General features: G+C 50.7%; 1 protein-coding gene across 1 annotated transcript in view; it reads right to left on the bottom strand.

Annotated features, from left to right (window-relative positions):
- Positions 1 to 289: 289 nt before the first annotated feature.
- Positions 290 to 10,962, bottom strand: part of LOC108508513 (phosphatidate cytidylyltransferase 2) — a 25,581-nt gene continuing 14,908 nt past the window's right edge. The window contains exons 5-13 of the mRNA XM_017837340.1: positions 10,142 to 10,281; positions 9,695 to 9,753; positions 8,600 to 8,682; positions 7,474 to 7,561; positions 7,047 to 7,115; positions 6,332 to 6,484; positions 5,935 to 6,054; positions 5,239 to 5,342; positions 290 to 4,596 (exon numbers count right to left, since the gene is read on the bottom strand). Of these exons, the coding sequence (XP_017692829.1) occupies positions 4,467 to 4,596; positions 5,239 to 5,342; positions 5,935 to 6,054; positions 6,332 to 6,484; positions 7,047 to 7,115; positions 7,474 to 7,561; positions 8,600 to 8,682; positions 9,695 to 9,753; positions 10,142 to 10,281 (946 nt within the window). The 3' untranslated portion in view covers positions 290 to 4,466. The remainder of the gene's footprint in view (positions 4,597 to 5,238; positions 5,343 to 5,934; positions 6,055 to 6,331; positions 6,485 to 7,046; positions 7,116 to 7,473; positions 7,562 to 8,599; positions 8,683 to 9,694; positions 9,754 to 10,141; positions 10,282 to 10,962) is intronic.

Raw genomic sequence — 10,962 nt, 5'->3', positions numbered from 1 at the left:
ACACTTCCCTCACCATTGATCAAACAGGGCCTGGATGATCTGACCCCAGGGTCACTGCAAATCCCGCTGGGAATGTGGCTGTTCCTGTCTCTCATGCAGGACATGGATGGTCTAATCCTGCCCATGTGCTCAGCCCACCTGTGTCTTTGCCAAAACCAGGTCTGCTCCTGGGAAAATCCCTGAGGAAGGAGCAAGGAATGAGGGAATGTGAGTTTGGAACAGATGGATCTGCTCTACAGAGCATGGAAAGGAGGTCTGAGCATCCCACCAAATAAAACTCCACTGCAGATAATGGAACTTATATTTATTTAACAGTAACATACAGTATATAAATAGGGTAAATACTTTAAAATATACAATATATCACATTCGAACATTCGGTCAAAGGAAGGCAACTCTACGTGTGCAGCTAAAACAGGAACCAAAAGAACAATGCACAGAGAAAGAAGCCGATGGTGGGGACACGCCAGGGCTGGAGAGCAGGGCACACAGGGATGACAGCAGCACAAAGTGCCACCCCAGGGCTGGGCACGGAGGGAGGAACCCTGGGAGCTTCCCCATGATGCCTTTTGTGACTGACCTGTGCCAGGAGGGGCTGGAGGGGCCGTTTGGGTGCTGACACACAGCTCTGCCCTGCTCCCACACAGAGAGGGTGGGATCCCACCACAGCCAGGCCTGCGGGAGCTCACTGCACATACTGGAAACAGGAGACATCCCTTGGAAAATGTTACTGGCATCTCACAGCCTGGTGCCAAGCTTCAGGTGATGCTGGGGGATCTCCAGCTCCGTGAGCCACACGGGGCACCAGGAACCCCAGGAATTGGTGTCACTGCTGAGCCCCTCACCCCAAAGGATCTATTTAACACAGGCTGATCACACAGGACACAACACGACTGCACAAACCAGGTTTGGGGCTTCCCTGAGCACTCTGGGCCACGGGCTGACCCTGCATCCCATCTGCAAACTCATCTGGGACACAACCAGACGTGGAGAAGCAAATTCCTACCCCAGCGTGCCAAGTGCTTGTCTTGCAGACCCAGCCCGTGCCAGCTCAGGCTGGGAATCAAACCCAGCCAAACCAAAAGTTCCACCCAAACCATCCACTGGCAAACAGAGCTGGGGGTGCTCAGTGCCCTCCCCAGCACAGCCAGCCCCTCACTCCACACAACAGCAGCTTTCCAGCCACATGCCATCCCTTTGTAACACTCCCACATCCCTCTCTGCCTGTTCTGGTGACACTGGCGCAGGGGTGGCTCCCACACCAGCCTGTTCCTGCCCTCAGAAGCTCCACACTGGCCAAATCCTACTTGCCTCTTCCTCTCAATCCAAGCACACATTCCAGCTGACACAGGACCTCCCCCTTGCTCTGCTCTTCCTATTTGTTTGGCACAAGCAGGAGGAACTTCTCCAGTGCTGGAGCCCACTGGGAACCAAAACTACGGTGCAACCTGAGCTCGAGCCCTGAGCTGGAGAAACATCCCTTGAGCATCTCCTTCCTAGCCATCCCTGGGGTCACTCTGGCCTCTCTACATCAGCCTCCCCCCAAACAGCATCACCAAGGTCCTGCAAGGCCTAACACAATGGAAAAGAGGGGCCACGTGCACATCCCTTGAGGGACAACCAAGGCCAGTAACATCAGCTGTTCATTTTTTCTCAGCAAGTTGTGAACTCCCCACCCCTGGAAGTGTTCAGGATCAGGCTGGATGTGCCTTGGAGCAACCAGGCCTAGTGAAAGGTTCCCTGCCCATGGCAGGGGTTGGAACAAAATCATCTTTCAGGCTCCTTCCAACGCAAAGCATCCCAGGATTCTCTAAGTCCAGCTGTACAACTTGCAAATATCCTTAACAACCCCCATCTCCCTCCCTTCCTCCTCTGTGGCTCCACTGTTTCCACTCAGTTTAATAAACTTCCATGCAGGATACTAAACCCTTTCCACTCAGCCTTCTCCTTCAGATCAGCAGAGGCTTGGAAGTTCACCCTTTTCCTGCACTGCTGGGAAGGAAGTAGGAATAAAGCTGATCAGGGAAGCCACCCACAGGCAGAGCTGCTGCTGCTCTACCAGCCCGGGCAGCCTCTGAACGGAACCACTTTGCCCTCCAGTGCCCACACACAGCACTTGCACCCTCCAGAAAGGCCCAGATCTGCCTCAAAGCAAAGCCTGAAGCAAAGCCTTGGGTCGGGTTTTGCCCCACTAATCACAACTGAAGAGGTACAGAGAAGGGTCAAAGCAGACGAGCAGGAGACTAAAGACCCAGTGGAAAAACTTCTCAATATAAACAGAGCACACTTTTGGAATATTTACCAACACCATCACCTCTGCCTGTGACCCCACAGTACCCACAAGGGGTTTTGGCAGGTGTGGGCAGGGGAACCCTGAAAAGAACCAGCTGGTCCAACCCCACAGGGCAAAATGATCCAGGGACTGCACAAAGCACCCCCACACCTATTCCCATGGATGCTCCTGGCAGGTGCCCTCACTTTGCCTTGCTGAAATCACCCAAAATGTGATGAAACACAGCCCAAATATTCTCCCTGGGCAAAGCAAGGTGGAAGCACCTTAAGCCTCCTCTCCAGGTTGCAAATGAGGGGCCTGGACCAATATTCTCTAAGAGGACAGAAAATAAATCCCTGCCTAATTCAAGCTGGGAAGGAACAGACACCACAAACAGTGCAGCAGCTTTGCCAGCACCACACTGAAAACACTCCCTGGAAACAGCCCCTTCCTCTGTGCTTTCCATCAAATCCCTGCATTTGTAGTACAAATTCCTGCCCTGTGGGTCCTGTCTGGGGAGAGGAAGCAGAGCCCAGCACAGGGTCCTACAGAAATGCAGGGGAGAGGCTGGATCTGTTCAGTATATTTACACACACACACAAGCTCTCTTGCACACTCGGGGGAAATGGAAGCAATGGCAGAACCAGAATATGGAGGAAAAAGTGATTTCGGGGTATTTTCAGGCAGTTTATTTTCTGTCGAGGCTAAGCCAGGCTGCAGCAGGTACAGGTCTCTTATGGGGGGTCTGTGCCTAAGGGTTGTGTCAGCTACTGCTGCAAAACACCAGTGTACTTCTGTATTAACTCTCCCTGTCACCCCCTCCCCAGGTTAAAATAAGGTAAGGTTTCTCTCTCCCATGCACAAACTATGGAAAGAAGGAAAATCAGAGTCACCTCGTGTTTGGGAACATTGCATAAGGTGGAAATGGGGATATTTTTGCTATCTGAGCACAAAAAAAAAAAAAAAAAGAAGTTTTACAATCTTTAGGGCTCTCAATTTTAAATAATAAAAAAGTATGACAAAATAAAGGAAAGTACTTCAATAAAACCTGCAGCTATTAAGTACAAACTATTTCTGACAAGATTCAGTGAGCAAAGCAGGACAGAAGCCTGCAGAGAAATGAACCCAGACTGAAATGCAACATAGACCGTGGTAAACTCAGCAGCACAACATCTACAACTCAAGTAACAAAAAGACATGATCCCTGAAAGAAAACAAAACTCCCAGTGGAGCCCCAGCAGAGCTGGAGCCCAACCAGCAAGAAAACAGGCTGGAAACTGCTCCCCAAATTACTTAAAATATCCCAGTGAGGGGGTTCCAACCATCAAGAAATGGAAAAGGGTGGTTCTTAAAGGTTATTTAACGGGGGAAAATGAACCAAGTTATTTAAGGGTTGTTCTTACTTGGCAGGAATTAATGAAGCTTTAATGTTCTTTAAAACTTATTTACTTCAAGCAGTTTTGAAGCAATTTGAACCTCCCACATTCCCACACGCAACTCCCAGTTCCTTGGCTCCTTGTCCCCAGTCTGTTCCTGGTTTAAATAGTTACAAAAGTCTCATTTGCCAAAATATCAGCCACAAAAGGAGGGAATGTGAGAGGCACTGCAAAAACCAGCAAGTGAGAGCAGCTGCAGGTGCCTGGCTGGGCAGAGGAAACAGGGCTGGGTTAGTATAAGGTCCTCTTCCAACTACCAGAGCCTGGGCAAGGAGATTCCCACAGCTTTCTGGGAGAATTCCCATTGCATTCCCAGGTCCCACTGGAGAGAAGGATGGTCCCCAGAGCTGCCACCAGCCTGGCACAGCAGCCAGGGGAGGGCACGGAGTCACTTCCCTGCCAGCTCCACACGGACAACGCTCTGTATTCCCTGCAAAAACCCACTCACAGGAAAAGCTCAGCACTGCCCAAACACTGCAAAGGTTCAGAACAGTCCCTGAGGACAGTCCCACCCTCCTGCTTCACCCTGCAGTCCTTCCAAACCTTTACTCCTCCTCAGCTCCAAACCCAAGATTCGCTCGTTTGAACCAAAGCTCTATAAATATATTATTTAAAAAAACCCACAAATGCAAACATTTACCAAGAAAGGAAGAAAAGTTACAGTGAAATGAGGCCTTGTTATTGTCTTAAATCAGGCAAGCCAGGGATTTCCTCTTGGAGGCCTGTCTGTGCTCAGTCCTGTCCCACTCTCCTGGTGCCTACGCGTCCTCCAGACTCCCCAAAATTCCCCTGTCAACCAGGTGTGCTTTGAGCGTGTTGAAGATGTGGAGCTGCTGGTCTGGCCTCAGGGTCAAGAACTGCTGGATCAGTTTGCTTGGGTTGGGACCTCTGAAACACAAAATCATCATTATCTGTGAGGCAGGTGGCTGAATCTCAGTGAGCTGGGGGCTCAAGTGCCATTTCAGCAAAATAATGGGCTTAAATTAATAACCACATTGTCCATTCCCTCACCAGTTCTACAGGGGGAGCTTAACTCCATTTGGGATGTGGAAATCATTTCAAAAGGCATGGGATGCTGAACTGTAAACACAAAATAACACCCCAAATCCAGTGTGTTTAAAGAGGATTGTGCATCTTATCAGCAGATGCTCCCCCTCACAAATCCAAGCAGCCACATACAGACAGTTCCTCGGCTCCCTGAGACATCTTTGATGTACCTACAGCTTTTCTTCTGTGCTTGGCTACAGAATGCTTGTTAATGCTACAAAATTAGATTTCCCTGCTTGTTTGACTCTGGAGACCCTGTCCAACCTTCACAGGGATGCAGAAGGAGGAGTTTCAGTGGGACTGGAATAACAGGGAACGAGGGTTGTGTTTCCAGCTCTGCATGACCCCACTAAAAGATCCTTCCTTTCTTCAAGCCTTTCCTCTGTGTCTTGTTATTTTTAGATGTTAATCTAGGGGGAAACTGCCTCTTATTCCCAGCTTGTCCAGCCCTGGGAGCTGCAGGGCCCCCAGAGCAGCACAGACCTGATGAAGCTGGCGATGTACACGTTGACAAAGGTGGCCATCAGGTACTGACAGTCAAAGCGGTCCATGATCCCTCCATGCCCCGGGATGGTGTTGGCAAAGTCCTGAGCAAAGCAGAGGGATTGCATTGAGCAGTTCTGAATACCTGTAACTTGCTTCTGTGCCTCCCCACATGGCACTCATCCCCGCGCTCCAGTTCTTCCCAGAAGGCAAAGTCAGATTAAGGAGACATTTTGTTTAATCTCTCCCTGGTTTTAAAAGTTTCTCCTGTATGAAGCTGCTGGTGCCTGAGGGACAGCCAGGCTTAACTGTCACTCAAAGGTCAGGGAAGGCTGCTGTTTATCTCCTGTTACCCTGTCTTGCCTTTCAAGGCATCTTAACTGATCACAGACCGTTTACATGTAAAAACAGCCTGTTGACATCAAGGGAAGCCTCAGATTGCAAAATTTCCTGGCTGGGTCTTTCCTCCTCTACTTCAGTTTCTGCACCACAGCAGCGTTTAGAACATCACAGCTGAAATTTTAAGGTCTCTTCCCATTCAGTCGAAAAAACCCAGATCCTGCTCCATCTTATCTGTGACTGAACAAATGCCCCTCCCTTCCCAGAGCACCACCCTGCTGTTCCTGGCACTGCTCCCAGTGGCAGCAGCCATTTGGTTTTCCCTTCCTAAAATGGAACTGACCCCCCCATCCTCACCTTGATTTTGAAGGCCCTCTTAAACCCACTGGCAAAGAAGCCTCCGAAGGGCCCGATGAGGGAGGCGAAGGTGGAGAGGGCGATGCTGTGGATTTGGAAGGGGTACATCCGGACCGTCTTCTGCAGGAAAGACATGGCAGAGAGGGATTTTCCACGAGAACAGCACTGTCCATTGCTTGCCCCTCCTTCTCTGCTCCCCAGGCTGTAGCTCAGCTGTTTTCAAGTGGGTTAATGTCCCACCAGACCCAGAACAACTCCTTCGGGATGTCCACCAACACAGACCACCACCATCATCCCCTGTCATGTTCCTTCACACGCCATCAAAATAAAGCCCTGCTCTCCTTTCTTAGGGCTCCTATCCCAATAAATAAGATGTGATAAACAGGGAGTGTCATACCCAGCCCACCACAGACTGCAGCACCAGGGGGATGTTGTACTCCTGCAGCTGGAACAGCTCGGAGGGCTCACAGTCCACCGTGAAGCTGTTGGTATCGTTGTTGAACTCCACGGGGCAGGTGAAGCAGCGGTACCCAGACATCACATAGGACAGCTCCAAGGGGACACGGGGGGAGACGTGGCAAAGAAAACAGGATTAATATTTTCCTGAGGGAAGTAGCAGAGCTGATCTCACAGAAAAGGCCATGCAAGGAGATGAGGACAGGAGGGAGCCACACTCCAGCTTCCCTAAGGAGATTACCCTCCTGAGCAGCAGTAATTGGCTAAAGGCAGAGTAAGAGCATCTGCTCAGCAAGGAGTGTCAGAGCTGAGCCAGGCTGCACCCCCTTGCTGAGGGGACAGCAACAGGCAGTCAGAGATGGTCATAAAACTAGTTAGAACACTCCAAGAGCACAGAACTCCCTACACAGCCTGTGAAACAATGCACAGCACCCATCCAAATCCCCCCTGCAATGAACACGTCACAGGGTTTATCAGGGACTAAAAGCTTCCCCCAGTGTCTGCACACAGCCATGGACCAATTCAGACTCTGGTCAGCAAGGAAAAGGTGAAGTCTCTGACAAGAGCTGGCAGAGATTAAAGCCTGACTGCATTTTCTAGACAAAACACTGTCACTCCATGAAGGGAAAAGATCAATGAAATAAGCACCAACTTACCAGCCATCCAAACAAAACAGTGGAAAAAAATCCTCCAATAAAACCCTCCCAGGTCTTCTTTGGGGAGAGCTGCCCGAGAGAAAGAGGAGGAGGTCATTATTTACACACCTCTGCAGCCCTTCCTCACTTGTGAACTGCTGAGGCCAATACAAGCTGGTGCCACCATCCCCAAATAAGAGTTTGGTCAGAAGCTGCCACCAACATTTCAGTCTTAAACCTCTCATTCATTCACAGTTGGACTCGATGATCTTAAAAGTCCCTTCCAACCTCAATATTCTATTATTTAATTTTATAGCCTCCCAGGCTGGGATGCACATCAGGTTTAATGTGGAGGCTTGCTTCAGACCCACAGCAGGAGCTGAGGGAACACGGGCCCAAGGCCCAAAGAAGCCTAAATCCATGTTTTGCTCCCCGAAATGTCACAGACCTTGATGAGCGGCGTGCGGCCGAAGAAGAACCCGAACATGTAGGCCATGATGTCATTGCAGATCACACAGGAGATGGGCACAATGAACCTGCAGGGCAGAGGGATCAAACCACTGGAAGTGCCAAGACCAGACAACTCCAAGACTTAACGAGCAGCTGCCATGACAAGGGGCTTTGCAGGGCCAGCACACCAACGCTTCCTCCTCCAGGGCAATGCGAGGAGCACCCACTTGGAGCTCCAAGGCAAATCTGGGGGTTACTCAAGTGTTCTGGACTAAAGAGGGGGTTGTGCACCCAGAATGGCCTGTTTCAAGCACATTGTCTTTCATCACACACGACATGCTGCTGGACACTGACCTCCCTGCCCCATTGGAGCAGAAAGCAGGAGGCTCCCCGAGCCCCCTGGGCTGGCTGTGACACACAGAGGAATGTGCAGTACTAAAGTGGCCCAAATTAGTTCCTGGCCCTGCTGGTTTTGGCAAGACCACCAAAGGGGCTTCCCCTCTGCACACCAGCTGGAGTGAGGTGGGAGGTTCCACCTCCCTCCTTCCACAGCCCAGCCCCAAACCCAGCAGCATTTCCCATCCATTTGCCAGGGGTGGCTATCAAGAGAAAGCATCTACCCGGGCCTGACACCACCTGAAAGGTCCCTGCATCCCATACACATTGTCAGATGCTCCTTTACAACGTCTCTCTAGTGGCACAAAGCAAGTCCTAAGTCACTGAGGTGTCACTCAATCTTTTGCTGTTCTGTTCTGGACAGGTCCCTCACAGGGAGCACCTTCTCCTCAGCCATTTGCTTTTGTAAAAGAACAGTTTTAACTCAAAACTGAGTATTAAGATCAAAAAAAGATTAGATATTAGGATGAAATGAGGAGCTGGCACACCACTGGCACAGGCTGCCCAGACAGGTTGTGGACTCTCCATCCCTGGAACTGTTCCAGGCCAGGTTGGACTGGGCTTGGAGCAACCTGGGCTAGTGGAAGGTGTCCCTGCCCATAGCAGGGGGTGGCACTGGATGGTCTTTAAGATCCTTCCAACCCAAACCATCTTGGGATTCTATGAAAACACAGTCAGTCATCTCAGGCTGCAAAAAATAAAGCACTCAGAAGTCAGAGCAAACTCACCAGATCATCCCTTCAAACAGGTTGTGAATGATGAGGTGGGACTGGGTGACAACGATCAGCAATGTCACGTGGGTCCATCCGAACTGGAAGAGAAGAGAGGGTGGAGTCCAGCCTGCCCAGGGACACTGCCCTGCTCTGGGGGCAGAGCTCAGGGGCTGTGAGCTCCCTCAGAGAGCTGCTTGTGCAAAGGGCACTCCTGGCAGGCACCTCCACCAGGACCAACAGCAACAGTCACAAAGATCAGGGGACAGTCACCCTGAGGAACTTATGGGCAAGTTCTCCAGCTCAATCCCACTTGTGACCTTCACTGGGAACTTCTGCTGGAGCAAATGCTCTTTAACCCACCCTATCCCATACACCTCACTCAGATTTCTGACTGCTTAAGAAGAGCAGAAGACTAACAGATATCCCTGTTTGTTGAATATTTTGGAGAGCAAAGCCAGCTGTGTGAATGGGCACACATGAGAAACACCTCACTGATGTCTGGGAAGAGGGAGACAAAGTCAACCTATCCTCAGGACCAGCCCTGTACAGCCCTCTCAGCTTGCAGGAAGCTTCTTCACAGCATCCACAAGTGCAAAGGGAAGGGAATACATGTTTGAAGGGGAATTCTGTCAGTCAGCTTCCTAAAAACACAGTCTGCTCTCAGTCACCTTCCCTCCAGGCAGCAGGACAATGCACAACCAGCTTAGGAGCATCTGCTGACACACAGACCTCCACGTGTTTTCAAACAGCCTAAATTATTCCTACCTGTGCCTCCAACTGGGGGCAGCCATTCAGGCCCTGGATTTAACCTACCAGCCCCTGAATTTAAATAGCCAGGCCCTGAATTTAACCTACTAGGCTCTGAATTTAACCTTTCCAGCCCCTGACTTTAACCATTCCAGCCCCTGAATCTAACCTTTCCAGGCCCTGAACTTAACCCAGCAGGCCCTGAATTTAATCTCACTAGGCCCTGAATTTAATCTACCAGCCCCTGAATTTAACCTTTCCAGGCCCTGAACTCAACTTTACAAGGCTCTGAATTTAATCTCACCAGGCCCTGAATTTACCAGGCCCTGAACTTAACCCATCAGGCCCTAAATTTAACCTTACCATGTAGAACTGGAGGCGATAGTGTTTCTTCACCAGGCTCAAGACAAACATACAGAAACCTGAGGAGAGACAGAAGAAAAGTCAAAGGTGGGAATGTACCTCCCACAGTCAAATAATTTTGTACCATGACATTGTACAGCTGATGAGGCTTTTACTTAAATAAAAGAACAATGTTAAGTAGGGAAAGCACTGTTCTGGAAGTCACACCATTGCCTACAGGTATCCCTTGGAGAGGGGAACAATCTGGCTGTCCCATACATATTATGGAGTTTTTTCCTACACAGCCCCGTGTGGGAGATTTGCCACCACTGCTCTCCCCCTGAGCCAAGTCACAGCATCCCTGGAGAGCAGAGATGGTTTGCCATGGACACTGCACTGGACACAGCACTCAGGGTAAGAATAATTCCAGGCTTTCCTCCCAGGGTGAAGCAGCAGAACTGTGTGTACCTGTCAGGTAGAGGGCGAAGGAGATGAAGCGGTGGTACTTGCTGAGGATCCGCAGGGGCTCCTCCCTCTGCACCAGGGTGAAGAAATAATCTGTCACCGTCTCACCATAGAAGAAATAGTTCACACAGAGCAGGAAGTACCTGTGGAGGACGTGGGTGCTCGTTAGCAGGAACCCTGAAAAGCTTCTGGAGAAACATGGGAAGTGAGTGATCCCTGAGGATCACTGCCCTGCGACAGTGCCAACAGGACTTCTTCAGGTGACAGCCTGAACTTTATTTCCTCCAGTTTGGAAATGTCAACCACATTTCAAAGAGTGGGTGCATCTCTCAGCTCTGCTCTGGGATGGATCACAGCTGGGGTCTGGGTTTGGCCTTGATGCACAAAGACTCTGCCTTTAGGTGGCACAGCTCAACTGGCCTCTGCCTCCCAAAATCCCCCATCCTGTGCCTCCCAAAATCCCCCATCCCATGCCTCCCAAAACCCCCCATCCCGTGCCTCCCAAAATCCCCCATCCTATGCCTCCCAAAATCCCCCATCCCGTGCCTCCCAAAATCCCCCATCCTGTGGCTCCCAAAATCCCCCATCCCGTGCCTCCCAAAATCCCCCATCCCATGCCTCCTATCCTGTGGCTCCCAAAATCCCCCATCCCATGCCTCCTATCCTGTGGCTCCCAAAAGCACCCACTCTGTGCATCCTGAAAGCCCCACTCCTGCCCTCTCCCCAGCCCTGATGTAGTGCCAGGACAAGGGGGAATGGCTTCCCACTGCCACAGGGCAGGGTTATGTGAGACATTGGGAAGAAATTCCGCCCTGTGAGGGTGG

Source organism: Lepidothrix coronata, unplaced genomic scaffold (assembly GCF_001604755.1).
Source record: "Lepidothrix coronata isolate B3197 unplaced genomic scaffold, Lepidothrix_coronata-1.0 Scaffold301, whole genome shotgun sequence".
In the NCBI taxonomy this organism is placed as follows: domain Eukaryota; kingdom Metazoa; phylum Chordata; class Aves; order Passeriformes; family Pipridae; genus Lepidothrix; species Lepidothrix coronata.
This window is presented reverse-complemented; position numbering and strand designations above follow the sequence as displayed.